Genomic DNA, 18,172 nt, shown 5'->3' with positions numbered 1-18,172 from the left:
AAGTGGCAGTTATAAAATATTTAAATATTTATTAAAAAGTGCCAAAAAATTAGTCAAAACTTTAAAATGCTTTATGATTATCTTTGTGACATATGTATGCCATATATATTCTCTTAATATGAGAAAATGTTTATTACCCTTTTGATAGTGACATACATACATATTAATTAGTATTTAACTAGGTTGGTAGATACATAATGGCATGATTATTTTGAAATATCTGCCTGCCAGGATCTTTGAGTCCCAAATAAAAATAAATGTAGGGCATATATTTAAGAGTGGAAGTTAAGTTTGAATGAGAAAAAGTGCCAGGAACATGCCCGGATGAAAACGTGTGCACGCTCCCTAAGTGGGGTGCCTGTGCAGAGACACCCCAGACTGTCGGCCACACCCAAGGCACTCTTCTAAGGGCTGCTGGAGCCGTAACACCTGCGACAAGCCAGTTTTTTGATAGTTAGAAGAGAATTAAAAAAAGACAAACTGATGGATGGGAAAACCAGATCCATTATTACTAAAACCAGACCAAACTAGATAGGACACTCTAAAGCACAGAAAATCTCTTACTTTGGTCATTACCAGCACGCTTCTATTGCCGTCTCAGAACTTTAGTACCTTAGAGATTTCTTTTCTGTTTATAGATAAGTTATAAAACAAGTATCAAATGACTTCACAATCAGAATTACTTTATCGCTGAGATAAAGCAAAATGTGTTTCCCTTTTTGTTTTCACTCTCTGAATTACACCTGTGCCAGACTAGTCAGCCTTTCCGAGAGCTGTCTTTGACCTCGTATGAATGTAAGGGCGCACCCACGGCACCTCCACAGGAAGCACAGACACGTGCCAAAGGAGTGAGAGGCAGGGAGGTGGCCCTTCCCGAGTGGCATGGCCATGAGAGCACCAGCCTGGACCTCAGACTTGGGAGTATGCGGGCTGCTCTGGCAAAGAGAAAATCAGGGCAACGGTGGACAGTGGCACAGAGAACTGCACAGATCCTTTTGCTATAACACACGATGTCTGCAATTCCTATTTGAAGTCACTGCAGGACTTTGCTTTCAGGCACACTCTGGTGACATTATCAGAACTTGTTAGGAAATTAAATGGTGCTCATTCACAACAATAGACCAGACTATGAATCCACATTGAAAGAGACAAATCTTTTAGCACACTCTTAAAATGTTTTTCCTGTTAACGTAATTATTTTCTTCTCAGTCAAAAAGGAAGCGGCCCTTGGCGCGTCAAGGATAGGACAAAATGAACTCTTTAAAAAACGAGGAAAACAAGCAACAGTGCTGTGCGTGCAAAGTATCACGCACGACGTGAACAGCTCAGCAATGTTATGGGTAAACAGCTGTGCAAGCCACCAAAGATGACCACCAGAGAGCCCAAGATGAATTGTAATAAGCCCCTTTATGTTACGCTCACCGGCTGGGCAATCATCATACATCTGCCGGGCCTCAGCTTCTCAGGCGGCGAAGGGACCACTGGCCTCGCGGACAGCCTTTAACAAAGCCGCCCACCTCTGTCAGGATGAATGCCAAATGATGTCCAGTCCATGTTTACCTCTTTAAAAATTTCAGAAGAAGTTAAGTTCAAATTCCCAAAATAAAAAATAAAAGTTTCAGGATTTTAAAAATCCCAAGTCTATGTTCTTTCAAACGGCAGTGAAATGACTGTGACGCGAGGTAAGTCCACAGTGAAACAGCCGTCCAGCATGCCGTGTGCAGGGGAGTGCGCTGGGGATGCAGGTGGACTGTGTACAGTGAGGCAGCGCTGCAGCTTCAGGGCTGCCCGGTCGGTGGCACAGCAGGCTCAGATCCGGGTACAACCTTGCAAGAAGTCTGGTTTGATAACATGAATGGAAACTAAAGCTATCTCGAGTTATTTCAGAGTTCCATAGTCTTTGCCTTCCTTTTCCCCAGTGGATTCTACAGCCCCGATTTCCCACATTACCACACCTGTGCCACCCTCCAGAGACCCTCCATGGGCAGCCGCCTTGCCTGGTGTGGGTGGGACGGCGGGATGTGTGAGTGAGAAGAGGAGAAAGGGTTGTTGTGTGGCCTCTTTCCCTTACAGAAATCAGGCGCAAGTAGGTGGGGTCGGGAAGCAAAGAAGTTCCCACTCCACTCTCCACCCATGACCCCAGGCCACTTCCACCTGCCCTCCCCTTGGCTGCACCATTTTCTCTTCTCCTTTGGGAAGGCCAGTGGCCCCCAGGGGCTGGGAAGTGCCCTCGGACCTCTACTGGCTTCACCAGCAAGTTGGCCCCAGCCTCTGACTGGATTCTTTCTTTGCCTTCAATACTGTGCCACAGGACTGTGTAAAGCGGTCCCCTGATACAATCAGCAAGGCAAGGTCACTTCTTCCAAAAGCCAACATGTAATGATAGTCAATTCAAAAAACAATGGGGTAAGAGAAAATTCCCAAGTTTTCTTTTCACTAATTTTATTTATATTAGGTAATTTTCACTCAGAGTATTTATCAATTCATTTTCAGGTTGAGATGTATGTATACGTGTCTTTTCATATGTACATAATACTTAGAAACTTTATTTGGTATAACGTCACATTTTTGGTATATAGAAATAATTTTATTAATGCAGCACAGTAGACATACAATCGATATTATTCCTAGAGTGTGCAATATATAAATTATTCACATTAAAAAATTAAGAACAAAAAGCCTCATATGCAGGAAATATTTAAAAATGTATACCTAATTCTGAATCCATTTCTGACAATATACACTACTAGCTTTATATAAATCTGAATGATTATGACATTTACACATTTGAATGAAGTACATATGGGTCCATTCCAGATGCTTAATACATTATATGAATAATTCATTCTTCACTTTGGTCATTGAAATTCCGTGTGCTGAGGCATATAGTGGATCTGAAAGATACTTCCAGAAGTACATTTATTTCACTGGCATTTCAAGAATTTCTGCTCCTTCTATTCTCCTTTATAGCGAGGGGGCCTTTTCTCTTTAAAAGCAAGAAGACCTTCAAGCCTGTCTTTCGTTGGAATGGTCTAAGAAACAAAATATTACATATGTCAAAAATTAAGAAACAATTATAAAAGTTTATCAAGTATTATCCAAGAAAACTACTTAGAAGCATTTCCTTTTTTTTTTTTTTTTGAGACACAGTGTCACTGTGCTGCAACCCAGGCTAGAGTGCCGTGGCATTAGCCTACTTAGCTCACAGAGACCTCAAACTCCTGTGTTCAAGTGATCTTCTTGCCCCAGCATCCCCAGTAGCTGGGACTATAGGAACCACCACAAGGCCTGGCTAATTGTTCGATTTTATTTTATTTTATTTTATTTACTAAATCAGAGCTGTGTACATTAATACAGCCTAATTGTTCTATTTTAAATAGAGACAGGGTCTCACTCTCACTCTCTTCAGATTGGTCTTGAACTCCTGAGCTCAAGGGATCCTCCCTCCTCAGCCTCTCAGAGTGCTAGGATTACAGGCATGAGCCATGGCACTGGACAAGAAACTTTCTAAAGTTTTAAAATCTACTAATCACTTAAACAATTCTCCTAATTGTATAACCAAATTGATCATTTTATTCCAAATGCTTTTTTTTTTTAATTTCAAATGTATTTTTAAAAACTAAGCCTATTTTTAAGAGGAATTTAGGCTTATAAAAAATGGAGCAGAAAGCAGAATTCCCACATGCTCCCTCAAACTTTGCCCCAGCTTCCCCTGTATGAACATCTTACATTAGTGTGACACGTCTGTTACACGTGATGAACCAGTACTGAGACATTCACGCAAATCCACAGGGTCAGTAGTGTTCACTTCCGTGTTGTATGTTCTACGGGTTTTGACGAATGGAGAATGTCATGCCTCCGCCATACAGCATCAGATAGACGGTTTCACTGCCCTAAATATCCCTGGCGTGCCACCTACTCATCCCTGACCCCATCAAAACAGACACAGCTCTGTCTTTTCCAGAATGTCAGTGAGGTGGAATCACATCACATGTGGACTTTCACTAAACGACAGGCCTTAAAGGTTCCTTCACACTTTTTGTGGCTTGGTAGTGCTTATGCTTTTACCACTAAATAATATTCCACTGTATAGATATACACAGTAGCTATACACCTACTGACTGACTGACATCTCGGTTGCTTCCAAGTTTTGTAAATTATGAATAAAATTTGGTGTACAGGTTTCTGTGTGGATGTAAGTTTTCAACTCATTAGGGTCGATACCATGTCCACACCACAAAAGACGAGCCTAGAGAGACAGCCACAGCACAATTGCTACTACTGCCGATTATAAGAGTTTTCTAAACAATGTAGACAAGGCCCTTTTGTCTACGGGATAGAATCAGTCATAAGAGCTGATAACAGTCAAATAGCAGAAACAACAGATAGACCCATTTGTATGTACCGGGACAGGCACAAGGGTAATCATGCTCAGTGATACATAATTCGTTTGAATTATGCAGAAGGCAAACATAATGTGTAAAGTGCATCCTCACTGCGTTTGTGATTGTTTACATACCTGAGCATAACAAGCTTCTTCTATGGCTAACCCTGTCACTAAATCGACCTGAGGATAAAAACATAATTCATTTCAGTAGAAACAGTGTTTAAAAATATGTAACATTTAATGTCAATTTAAATTCTGTCATTCTATCCCCAAAGCACAGAATCCTTTGATATAAGTAGGTCACTAGAATGACTAGCATGAGAGACTTGGAACCAGGCTTCCTCCGTTCAAATCCTGATTCCTCCACTTCGGAGCTAGGTAACCTTGGGAAGGTTACTTACCCTGTTTGTGCTTCAGAGAGGCACAAGCTTCAAAGGGCTAATTACAATATTCACCCAATGGGGTACTGTGAGTAGCAAACAAATTAATCTGGGTACAGTATTTATAAAATATGTAACATAAAAAGCGCGGTACTTAGTAAGGGTTAATTATAAGGTGTCTGCAGTTAGTATTATTGCTATTATTTAAATAAGTCAATCAAATACATTTAGAAATTTATAAAACTGCACTTATTGCTAATAAATTCATTCTCTTTTTATAGCTGTGAAGCCCAGGAAGCTATAGTAGCTCTTAGCTCTGCAAGAAAGAGGTTGAAGAGTTTTTCTTCAAACTATGCATAATTTAACCAAAAGCCCAAAGTAAATGGGTGCCTGCACCACTCCCTCCTCGCCCCAGGGCCTCACTCCCTTGGCATCCTCTCCCTCTCCTGGGACTCTGCAGCTTACACGTGTCTCCCTGCAGAAAGCACACTGAGATGCTAAAGACGGAGCAGCCAGACTCAGCTTTGAGCTAGGAGTTCTCCTTGGAATGTGATGTATAACATGACACTGACACTAAGACTATGTCCTTTTTGTTGTTGTTGTTTTATGTCAACTACCAGACAATAAATCTGTCTACTAACTCAATGGGAAAAATAACAAACACGTCATAAGCTGCAAGGCATGAACAAAATTACCAAGTTCTGTGATTTCAACACTAAGCCACCAACAACCATAAGAAGAATGAATGATGCAAATGAAAGAAAACTCAGCTGCATTCAGTAATGACAGCATTCAAACAGCTGTATTTTAGAACAGTGGTTCTCAACCTTCCTAAATGCCGCCCTTTAATATGGTTCCTGTGGGTTGCGACCCACAGGTTAAGAACCGCTGTTTTAGAACGTTAAAAACAATGTAGACATCTAAACTCAGTCATTTAAATTGAATCTCTCCATTTCCCAAACAAATCTAAGCATTAAGGAACTTACCTCCATCCCTTGATTAATTGCTAATTTTGCCACTCTCATTGCAACAGGTCCCTAAAATTCAAATTAAAGAAACACTAACTTTAATTATATGCAAATTCATTTGTAAATCTCATTAAGATTCAGTAATTCCTATTGCTGGATCTGTGGGTACAGCCAGCAATAGCTGTGAGACACTAAGGGTAACAGCTGTATGGCATCAGAAAGGGACAGGGATTCCGCAGTGTTCTGTACGCCCCAGAGTGGTTCCTTGAGGCGCGACAGGCAAATCATGTTTACGTGCTGGCTTCCTACTCTCCAACAACCCTCCCTGAAAGGTTAAGTAGGGGAAAGAGGTAGCCTTTAGATCAATGCCACATCAGTTAGGGCTCACTGAAAAAGTTAAGGCTGCTGCTACAGATCAAGGCGGGGTCCAGACATCATCCATGTCAGGCACTGGCTCGCCAGCTTTTCTCTCTTACCGTCACTAACTAAACACAATGACGGTGGATTAATAAAAATGTGTCCTCTAGGCAGTGCTCCCACATCACAAATAAATATGGTAGAACCTCTGTAAGTTGACCACCCTAGGGACTGGAACAACCTGGTCAGCATATGGAGGTGGCCGACATAAGGAACTAGGCCTGCTGTATTGCTATGTACATGTGGTACATGTCCAGTCTGTGAACATTACTTCAATGTAAGGAGGTGGCCAGCTGGGGAAGTTCTGCTGTGTAAAGTCTACATAAGTCCTTCAGGATGTGGGAGGGTCAGAGGGGAGAACTGGATAGCCTCTGGGAGAAGGAAAATATGACTTGTGTCATGTGGGAGCCAAACTCTTACCAAAGTACCCTACAGAAAACCACAATCCCTGGGATGGAATTTAGTTATTTGGCGTTTTAAATTCCTGATGAATGTGGATTCAATGGCTTATTTTGAATTGCATGGTCTCTGAATGAAAATACAAAGTAGGCTCTAAAGAGCAGGCACAGCAAAGGACTCTACCAAGTGAATGGAGAAATAAATGAATGGATGGAAAATGCCACTTTTTCCTATCTAGGGCTGTCAATGATCAAAATCTAACCTATCTTAATTCTCTTCCTAAGTGACAAGCTCAATCTTTTTCAGATGCCACAATTTTCCAAGATTATAGTATTCAGACAAGCATCTCAGTTATAATTCTTCTAAAGTAATTTGCATGAGTGTGGCACATACTAGCAACTTTTTTTTTTTTTTAAATGAACATTAATCTGTTTTTACAACAGTGTGCTCTTCTCTGGGAGAATCTACTCAATTTTTATCACCAGCTGATGAAGACGAGGTGCTTGTCTCGTTCCTGAAGGCTCACAAATCCCCAGACTCTGTTAAACTGTAGGTGTGGACTTGGTGGTGAGTCTGGGACAGACCTGGGATTCTGCATGTCTAACAAGCTTCCAGAAAATGCCCAGACACCACAGTTGGCAAAGCAAAATTTACATTACCATGGGGAAAAACATAGGAAAATTCTGAATGTTAGTAGAGATAACAACACTTGATGCGATTAGTTTTCTCTTTAAAACATAACACCAATGCCTCGTCTTCTTTACAAGTCTTTTTTCTCAAAAAAATTGAAGAAACATATCATACAGATAGCACCCCAAATACTAATTTTACAGAAGCTTTCTGATTATCTGGAGCAGTAATCATTCAGTAAAAAAGCAACAAATGTAAAAATGAAAATTATTCCACTCGAACTTCATTTGATAACCCCTGCTACATTACAGTCCCCTGTTTTCTGAAGTCACTCGGTATCTCTTTATGTATTAGTTTGACCTGGAGAAAATTTAATTTTAACAATTAATGTTCCTCTCAGAGGAGTGTCCTTCAGAGGAAAGGTGAAGAAAGCATGTGCAGAGATGGAGATGACGGCTGCTGACCACCTGAGGGATGTGAAGGTGTAAACGATGGTGCCTACGACCAGGTTTATTGAAAGGGGAACGTGACCTGCCTGGACAGTGCAAGGTGGCATCTGTGCCGGGGGTTAGAGACCCCTTTTATAAGGGGCTTTGAGGGGTAGGCACATTCCACAGCTTGCCTGTCAGGTTAGGCTCTTTGGGGAGAACTTCTGGAAGGTGGACAAAGAACCTTTGTGTCTTTGTCTTAGGAGGAGAGGAAGAGGAGGGGAAGGGGAAAGGGTTTATGTGTGACTACGTCAGGCCCCCCATCAGAATGCAGTTCCATGTTGCTCCAGTAGTGGAGGGAGCAGAGGGGAGGACAGTGCCACACGTTCTCAGTGGACAGCAATGGCAACCACTGCCTAGAAGATCACAGGAGGGGTATACATATTTTTTAGAGACAGATTTCGTGACCTTTCCAAAGGGATCCATGGCCCCAAAACAAGTGATGAATCCTGTTTGAGAAAAGTGACCCTGAGTTAAGAGAGAACATTATTTTGACTCTAGAAATAGTTAGGGGGTTACAAAACGTCAAATTCTATTAGGGATAAAGTGATATTATTAATTGCTTACATGGCAAAAGCCTCTCCCTCTTAAGTTAAAGTCCTTTAATCTGCGATTTCAGACCAAAGGGACATGAAAAATGTATCTGAGTGGCAGAACAAAGAGTCCCTTCAAACAGTACTGTCAGTGTACTGTCACTAGTATTACTCATGACTGTAGTCATACTTGAATAAACGTGTCATGTGTTTCAGATTTTCAAAGTGTATTTGTGAAGTACAAAGGAGTTAAAAAAAAAAGCCTACCACACCACAAACACACACAAAGATAAACAACTACTGCCTTATAAGCAGGTCATCTCAAATGAAGTCATCTCAATGAAAGGCCACTTTGGCACAACAGACTGCGGTCTCCTTTCTTATAAGAAAAGCATGTATTTCAATGTGTTTTGACTTGGAGGCGGCCCAGTGTGACAGCCACCCATCTCTCTTCTTCTCTGTGGCCATGGCTTAGGTTAGGGCTTAAAACAACCTGTTAGCAGGTTGTGCCACACGTGACAAACACTGTTCAGGTGATGTATTATCAACGTGTGGATACAGCCTGTCCCTCCTAGCACCTTCAAATCTTAATTTCCTGCAGGATCTTATGTTTATCTAGTTTATTTCTAGTTTCACAGGTCCCATGCATCCCTTTACTTGAAAGCAAGCCCAGATCATCTCAGGTAGTCCAGATGACTGTTGTTTTAGTTAATGTGTCACAAAGTCATTTAAAATGAGAAAAAAGGAACTCTAATTAGAAATACCTGAGGTAAAAACTCTCTCGCCAGGTCCAAAGCCTTTCTGTAGGCAGCATCCCCCTCCTGGTTCTGTTCCAGAACGTGGCTGATCAAGCCCACTGCTTTGGCTTCTTGGCCATCGAGGACTCGTGCAGAGAAGATGAGCTCCTTGGCCAGCGACATTCCAATGGCACGTGGCAATCGCTGCGTGCCCCCTGAGGGGTGGAGGAGAGAGAAAAGGCGGGCAATGACTGGAAACCTTTTACTCATCATCTCCATCAGCTCCTCTCTTGTGAAGATGCTCTCTCACACACAGACGTGTCCTCTTCCTAGCTGCTGGGAAAAATCCACTCAGTGTAGCCAGAAGCCATGCATTTGGTTTTGATTTTGCCACTTACTACTCTGGGGGCTTTGGGAGTTGATCAACTTTTCAACTCCAAGGGACACAATGGTATATTAGCACGATATGGGTAAACCTAAACAGAATAGTTGTATTCATACCTGTTTTGCTGAAGACCACCTAACTTTTTATATCCACCTGTCCATTCACAGCAGTGTCTTCTAACGAAGAGGCCGGGATCTCATTACATAAAAGGTAGTGAGTCTAGCCTCCATTTCTCCCAATAAGAATATATATGAAAACAGATGCAATGTTAGTAGGATTTGCCTACATCTTATCCTTAAATAATGCCTGCTGGACTCCCTCATGGCCACAGGTGCCCTGGGCAGGCCAGCAGGCATTGTTTAAGGATAAGACAGGAGAAGGATTGCAAAGTTTCAGAGTAGAAAATGCAAACCGATGGTGCGCTATCCATAAAAGTTCACTGGGATTCACTTGGTCCACAAGGTTTAAACTTGTTCTTTCTGTATTAGTTAGCAACATTTAAAAGTAGATGGGTGAAGTGGTGCCTGTAGCTCAGTGAGTAAGGTGCTGGCCACATACACTGAGGCTGGTGGGTTTGAACCTGGCTTAGGCCAGCTAAAACAACAATGACAACTGAAACAAACAAACAAAAAAGAAATAGCTGGGGGTTCTGGCAGGCACCTGTAGTCCCAGCTACTTGGGAGGCTGCGGCAAGAGAATCTCTTAAGCCCAAGAGTTTGAGGTTGCTATGAGCTGTGACACCACTGTACTCTAACCAGGGCAACAGCTTGAGACTCTGTCTCAAAAAAAATAAAATAAAAATAAAAGTAGATGGGCAATATTATCCAAAAACTAATTTCCACCTGGAAGTTAACTGCCACTGTGACGTTCAGCCCTGCCACTCTGTTACTGCAATAGCACAGACTGACAAGCTCTGCTTTCCAAGGAAATCAATTTTTGTTCACATCTCTATGAAAAGTAATAAAAAAATAAAGACCACAAATATCAAGAAAGCGTACTTCCCTTCAGTAAGGGACTATCTTCCTACGTATTTAACGAAGTATGCCAGAGCTGGAAGACTGGAGTTTAAGATGCTATTATGAAGCAAACTACATACATTCAGAACCATGAATAGTATTTAGAAAATATGAGTAATCAAAAAAAAAAAAACCTCACTAAATTGTAAAAGGACTGATATTTTTCAATACATTGTTTTCAAACATACATAAAATGGGTGATGCTTCTCAAAATGCAGTTAGATATCTAAACTGCCCGAGCAGTTAGAGATGCTAAGTTTGTAAGAGTGTATACTACTTGACACAGCAGAAAAAGGTATCTGAAAAGAATGAAGCATTGACAAATTTAAATGTAACTATAGTAAAGATAGTTCTGAGAAATTATAGGACATGCTATGTGGTTATTTGTGGTATTTCCGATGACAGATGATTAGAACATAAATATAACCCAGATAACTTTACTTACTCATGGAGCTAACGAGAATTTTGACATGAGAGACTGAAGAACTTTATGGGTATAGTATTTATGATAAGCACGTTTAGGAAATGGTTCTTTTTTCCGGTTCTGTGAAAAGTTTAATGTACATTGCTCAAAATAATAAATGTAATTCACATTGTTAATTTCCTACTCATTCAACTGAAACATTTTGCAAGTCCATGAAGCTCACGTTCCTTGATCACCTCATTCCGTTACACCATCATTCTCCAGGAATGAGAATTTTGCAAAAACTTAAAGTAGCAGTCATGTAGGTGGCAACCAACATTATGAAACAGATCCACCCCTTGAAGCTGAATGCCATTTTGCTCCATAAACTGGATGCACAACAAAAGACTGCTGAAGGGCTGGGTGTGGGCCGGAGGCAGGGTGCTGAAGACAGCCTCTGATCAGAGAACTCCTCAACCTGGCTCACCAATTAACACTGCATGAAGTACTTGGCATTCGGCGGTGACATCACAAGCCCTCTACTCAAGCACCTCACAGAAAGGAAACTGCACCGTATTCGTCTTTTCTGTGACTATCTAGTCTTACTTAGAATGTCTTCCACGTTCACCCCTGTTATAGCATGAGTCAGAAATGCACGCCTTTTTAAAGCTGAGTAACGTTCCATTGTACAATACAGACCACATTTTGCTTACCCATTTATCCATCCATGGACACTTGGGTTGGTTCCACCTTTGGGCTATTATGAATAATGCTGCTGTGAACATGGATGTATAAATGGGTGGACTTCAGTGGACTGCGGGATCACACGATAATTCTGGATGTTTAAGAAATCACCATGCTGTTTTCCATAGTGGCTAAAGCATTCTACATTCACACCAACAGAGAACAAGAGCTCCTGTCTCTCTGCATCCTCACCAATAGTTATCTTCTGGTTTTCTTTTTTCCTTTATCGGACAGTAGCCACCTCAATGGCCGTAAAGTGGTATCTCATCGTTACCACCAACGCTGAGCATCTTTTCCCTGATGACCAGTGATAATGAGCAACTTTCCATGTGTTTATTGGTTATCCATATATCTTCTCTGGAAAATGTCTATTTAAAATTCTTTGTCATTTTTTGTACTATTTTGAGTTTTGTTTATTGATATTATTCTTAATATATTCTAGACACTAATCCCTTAGCAGATATATGATTTGCAAACATTATCTCCCACTCCATGGGCTGCCTTTTCACTATCTTGATACTTTCTGAAGCACAAAAGGTTTTAATTTTGATGAAGTCCAAATCACCTATTCTTTTTCTTTTGTTGCTTGTGCTTTTGGTGTCATATTCAAGAAAACATGTCCAAATCCAATGTCATAAGTTTCCATATATTTTCTTCTAAGAGTTTTATAGCTTTGGCTCTTACATTAAGGTCTTTGATACATTCTGTGTTAATTTTTACATAGGTATAAAGTATTCTCAATACTATTTGCTGAAAGGGACATCGAACAGTTATACAGCTACATGATTTCACTCACTTATTCCTACTGAAATTTTACCTTTAGAAAACTTGTTTGGTAATGGATTATCTCAGTTGGCAGAAAGCAAAGACTGACGGCCTAAAGTACGGTATATTTTTACACTTGTGGAACTGAAGGTAACTTTCCTCTACTACCTCCACTCATGCAAAATTTGTAATTTCAAAAGTTGTAAAGATGATACAATCTGTTCAGTTTGCCCTTGTCAATTAATAATTATAACAAGCAAAGATCTTTGCAATGAAGTTACAATACAAAATCACACAGACACACACACACACAAATGAACACGACTGACATAGAATCTCAGATTTTTACAAATATGTCTGGAATAGTCACTCTAAATGGCAAAAAACCTTACATTAACATTGTCCTCCACTTTGGAAGTATGCATGTTTATAAACAGCTATTTCCTATTATTAAATTAAATAAAACTCAACACTCCTGCTGAGTAGAGGAGTCAAGGTTCAGTGCAGCACTACACCCCAATCCGAAAGACAAGCTGCACCACTGAAACCGTGGTGTGGACAAAAAGAGGTCAGACGGTAAGCTCCAAATGCAAAGAGGAGTACCACAGAGCATTTATTTCAAGTCACCTTTTCTCAATTCCAGATATCAAACTCCAGCGCTGACTCAGAGCTAGGTAAAATGAAGACAGTCCTTCACGTTGGTCAGCTGGTTTCTATGGCTTGCTTCCCTAGATCCCATAACCTGATTAGTCCCCGTGGGCATTTGAGTTCAGGATTCCTAAAGTGCCATTTCTAGATACAGTCTTGGTGACTGATGAAGTTAAACAACAAAATTAAAAATATGATTATCTTCAATGGAATTAAAGTTCTTCTAGGCTGACAGCAGCCCTATGCATGCAAGAGCACAGAGGTGTGTAAAACCCTGTCCAAACTCACACCACTGTCCATCCCATAGCTTCCAAGTCAGAGCCTGACTCGTGGTTAGGCTGCTCGGAGGCTCTCGGGGCTGCACCCACATTTGCAGGGATCACGACATCAGCAAGTAACACTTCCAGGACATTCCTGCAAGCACTCAAGGAGAAATGGGGACCCGAGCCAAGGACTTCCAGGATAGCTCGCAAGACTTCTGCTAAAAATCAAGAACCTTGTGGTGACCACGGTTAATAACCATGTATCGTATATTTCAAAATTGTTAAAAGAAAAGATTTTTTTATGTTCTCATCACACACACCCAAAAACTATGTTGGTGAGGTGATACATTAATGAGCTTGACTGAGTATTTCTACAATGTATATCCATAGAGAAAACATCACATTCTACCTCTGAAATGTACAATTATTATTTGTCAGTTAAAAATAAACTTAGGCCATGTAGGGGCTCATGCCTATAATCTCGGCACTCGGGAAGGCTGAGGCAGGGGTAACACATGAGCCCAGGGTTTCAAGGCTGCACCACTGCACTCTAGCCTAGGTGACAGAGCAAGACCCTATCTCTGAAAAAAATAAAAACAAAATAATTTAAAAAACAAACAAAACTACAAGTACTTCAAACCTTCCTGGGGTGGTTTATAGCAACTATCTTTGAGTCACCTCATCACTTACCAAAGGCATGTTGTGCTATTCTGTAAACCTGCATGGGGTATGTCTACATTAGTGAGCAGAAACAGTTCCAAAGCCACCTTACTATCCTAGGAGGCACCGAAGCACCTGGCTACTGACCTTTTCCTTTCTAATGTGTGAGTGCTTAGAAAATACCAGTGACTACTAAGGCTTTTTTGCCTTGGTTCTGTCAACTTGGAGATTCTGCTTCAATGGGCTGGAGATGGGACCTAAGACTCTGCACTGAGATCTACTGACTCACTGCTCTAAAGCAGGAGATGGGTAATGATTCTTCTTAAATAAAGCCACAGAATTCACACTGCCAGTTGGATAGTTGCAGTCAACCCCTCCAATGCTGTATACTCATTATTCAAGACCATTTTGGAATTCCTACTTTAGAAACAATTTCAGAGATGGCAACACACTTGCTCATTCATTCAACAACTATTTACTGAAGCGTCACTATAGAGGGGCCCTGCTCTCAGTATGTGGACACAGCTGTCAACAAAACAAAGCTCCTATCCCCTGGAGCTTAACACTGCCATAGGGAAGCCCATAACAAGTAAACAAATACCTACTGTCAGAGAGTTAAGAGAGAGATACACTGGGCAAGGGGTGGGCACAGTCCAGACAGAATGGTCAGGGCCAGGGACAGATTCTGAGTGGGTGACGCTGGATCAGAGGCCAGGAGGAAGCAAGGAACCCCATTCGGGTCTGTGGAGCACATGATGCACAGGTCCATGGAGACTGTGTCTGACTCACTTGAGGAGCATAGTGAGGCCAGCATGGCTGGGGCGCAGGACAATGCCAGGTCCTGTGGGTTCCCTGGGCTCAGAAGAACCCAGGGTTACTCTGAGGCAGTGGTTCTCAACCTTCCTAATGCTGCGACCCTTTAATACAGTTCCTCATGTTGTGGTCACCCCCAACTATAAAATTATTTTCATTGCTACTTCATAACTGTAATTTTGCTACTGTTACGAATCATAATATAAGTATCTGATATGCAGGATATATTTAGGCGACCCCTGTGAAAGGGTTGTTCAACTCCCAAAGGGATTGCAACCCACAGGTTGAGAACAGCTGCTTTAAGAGGACGGAGAAACACTGCTGCAACACTGTCATCCTCTAACCTGAGTAACACACAGGGAGAAGCTCTCTGAAAGAGTATTTGGCAGCAGGGCACTCCAGGGGGGACACATGACCATGACACATCACGCACACTCAGAGGTAAAGCAAGACAAAGGGTTTTAGAGGAAAAATGAAGGGGATTACATAATTGTTTCGAAATAATTACCCTTGGCTACAAAGATCAATAACAAGGGTGACGCGAGCCTGAGGTTGGACAGGCAGCTGCTGGGCAGATGTCCTTGCCGCAGTATTTTTGTGTAAGGTTGCAACGGCCTTTGTGCAAGGTTGTGGTTTTTGTAGTCTTTTGTGATTTTTTTTTAGGCATACAAGCATAAGAACCCTGTCCTCATGACCTTTCCTGGCTCTATTTGTCAGGGATTTTTAAAGATTGTTTTTGTTTTTTTTTTAAAACACTAGTGACTACATTTTGATTCTGATTTCTTTCATGGACCTGAGGAAGAGTTGTGGTCACTGGGAGCCAAGAGGATGAAAGGAGGCAGGTAGATGTTCGTACTACTTATGGTAGGGCTCCAACAAGCTCTGAAGATGCTCTGAATGCTTGTCATGTTTTGGCTGCTCAATATCCACGGCCCCACTGAAGTCCGGTCTTGCTGTCGGACACACCTCCCCTCCACCGTATGTAACCCATACAACAGAGGACCCATGCAACTGAGCCTCAGGAGGGACCTTCCTCCTCTCTGCCTGGCATGGCTGGGCAGGCACCTCCACCAGGTCTGGCTTATGGTGCTATTTCCCAGGGTGGAGAGGCTTCAGGGGCAACCTGGTAGCATGGAGACTTGCCCAGGTCACAGGCATCTTGGGGGCAGCAATGCACACACCTACCACAGGAAGATTGTCTAAAGCCAGGCTTTGGACTCCAGTTTGTGCTCTAAGCCTTGTTGTCTATCGAGCTATTGACCCCAGAAGCTTCACAATAAATTTCATTTAGAGTAGCCAGAGTCAAACATGCTTGTTCTCCAAAAACATAAATGGTACGATAACATAACTAATCGTTTTTTCTCTCTCTTAAAAATGGTCAGATAAAGCTGAGTCGGGGATTATCTGTTTTACTGTCTGCAAATAAAATTTCTTTGTTCAATTATTAATTTATTGGTTGGGCTCATACATGACAGGCACTGTCCTAGGTGCTGAACACATAGTGGTGAACAAGACAACCCCCCCTCCCCTGCCCCTGACCGATCTTACAGAACTTACTATGCTACAGAGGGAGCAGAGAGAACAAAGGCAGTAAACAAGCACATGGACACAAGAGAAGGGAGATTCTGAGGGGTGTTATAAAGGTAATTTCCAGCAAGGGAAAAGGTTCCGAGGCAGTACACTCACTTAGATTGGGCGGTCAGGGAAGGCCTGCTGGATAAAGGTGAGGCCAATGACTGAAAGACCACCAGTCACAAGAAGATCAAGCAGGAGATGAGTGATGAGCCCAGGAGGTAAAGGCCTGGGGTAAGGCTGAGCCTGGCACATTCTAGAAGCAGGAGGCCCCTGTGGCTCACAGGAAGGGATGTGAGGAAGTGGTAGGACATGAGGTTGGATGGGCAAGGTCAAAGTTACATTTTACTCTATACGAGGTGACATGAAGACACTGGAGGCTCTTGAGCAGTCAGTGACATAATTTGTCTTCAATTTTAAAAAGACCTTTTGTAAGCTTGTTAGAATACAGGCTATAGGAGCAAGATCAAAGCAGGGTGCACAGCAGGAGGCTACAGCTGTGGTCCAAGTGCAATATGATGGTGGCTTGGACTGAAATAGGCCAGCATAGACAGAGAGATGTGGATGAACTTGGGATGGGTGTTATCTGAAATTGTTAGTCAAATGGATGTGGAGGCGAAGGAAAATCACTCTAATAGCTGGATTTTTGGCTTCAGTATGTGAGTGTTCTGTGTTGTTGACAATGAGAAGACCAGAAGAGGAGGAGGTGTGCTCTGGCTATAGTAACTAGATGTCTTTTACACACATAGTAGAGTGGTCATGTGGGAGACTGGATTCAGCGTCTCGTGTTTACTGAGATCAGCATCACAGAAATGACATTCAAAGCCAAGGGCCTGGGAAAGATCACTTAGAGAGATGGTTTAGACAGAAGAGTCAGCAAGCCCCTGAGAAGTGCCCATGGAGGCAGGAGAAATTCCGAGGACATGACCACTCGGCTAAACCCAGCCTCGTGTTATGAGTTACCCTGCCCACCACCACTCGCCCTACCCTTTATCCAATGAAGTTCAAGTCCACAGGGATCTTCTAGGGAAGACTGTCTTCACCGAAATAAAGACATCCAGGAATCAGCAGGTCTTCCTCTGGGATGCTGCCATTTCTCCATGTGACATCTGGAGCTACTATGTCCACTTTCTAACTAGAATGGAAGCCAGTAAGGGCAAAGTTTTCACTCAAGATGGCACAGCAGAAAGATGTCACCACACTGCTGAATTTACCAGTCCCAAAGATGCCTTACTCTGTGACTTCTTGTAATATTATAGGATATTTTGTTATGAAGTCACCTAAAATCGGATTTCCTATTATTTGTGCCTGAGAATGTTTGGAAGTATAGGGGGATTAAGGGAAGAGAGCTGAACACATTTTGGGAAGTGGAAAAGCAAACATACTAGAAAATTATGGTAGTGTCACTGGGTAAAATTCATCACACATTTGAGATAATGCGGTCAGGAAGGAGATGAGTTAGCATGGTTATCTATTTGTTTCAAGCAAACAGAGTAGGCAGATAAGCTGGAGCTTAGCCAGACAAGAACAAGAAGAGAATGGAGAGCTAGTAAGGGCAATAGTTGACATCTCCTGGGCAGACAGTATGTGATAATACTACACAAATGGTCCTAAGTGCTCATTTAATCCTTACAACCGTGAGGTTGGTGGCAAGGGAGTTGGGGTAATTTGCAAGGAAGTGATTATAACAAAGGACCATGAAATCTAAACTGGATGAGGAGGACAGAGATGACTTAGTGAAAGTGTCCCTTGATGTGACAACTCAGTGAGGTCTGAGAATCGGAAGATTAGGACACTGCCAAGAGAGATGCAGGAAATCAAGATTCAGAATGGAGTAGCTGTGCCTGTCAAGGCCGCGAGGTCACTGGGCTAGAATGGGAAGGAGGAAGAGCCCCTGCAGGTGTACCCACAAACTGCTGAAACTCAGCTCTACGGAGGAAGAGCCCCTGCAGGTGCACCCACAG

At 42.1% G+C, this 18,172-nt stretch overlaps 1 protein-coding gene across 3 annotated transcripts in view; it reads right to left on the bottom strand.

Annotated features, from left to right (window-relative positions):
* Positions 1-2,417: 2,417 nt before the first annotated feature.
* Positions 2,418-18,172, bottom strand: part of AUH (AU RNA binding methylglutaconyl-CoA hydratase) — a 165,765-nt gene continuing 150,010 nt past the window's right edge. For 2 of the 3 annotated variants that reach the window (XM_023516241.1, XM_023516240.1), the window contains exons 8-11: positions 8,967-9,154; positions 5,754-5,804; positions 4,520-4,567; positions 2,553-3,032 (exon numbers count right to left, since the gene is read on the bottom strand). In XM_023516241.1, the coding sequence (XP_023372009.1) occupies positions 2,955-3,032; positions 4,520-4,567; positions 5,754-5,804; positions 8,967-9,154 (365 nt within the window). In that variant the 3' untranslated portion in view covers positions 2,553-2,954. Of the gene's footprint in view, positions 3,033-4,519; positions 4,568-5,753; positions 5,805-8,966; positions 9,155-18,172 lie in introns of all 3 variants that reach the window. The other variant, XM_003795010.2, reaches the window with a different exon arrangement.

Source organism: Otolemur garnettii, unplaced genomic scaffold, assembly GCF_000181295.1.
Source record: "Otolemur garnettii isolate 467f Iridium unplaced genomic scaffold, OtoGar3 scaffold00088, whole genome shotgun sequence".
NCBI classification, from domain to species: domain Eukaryota; kingdom Metazoa; phylum Chordata; class Mammalia; order Primates; family Galagidae; genus Otolemur; species Otolemur garnettii.
This window is presented reverse-complemented; position numbering and strand designations above follow the sequence as displayed.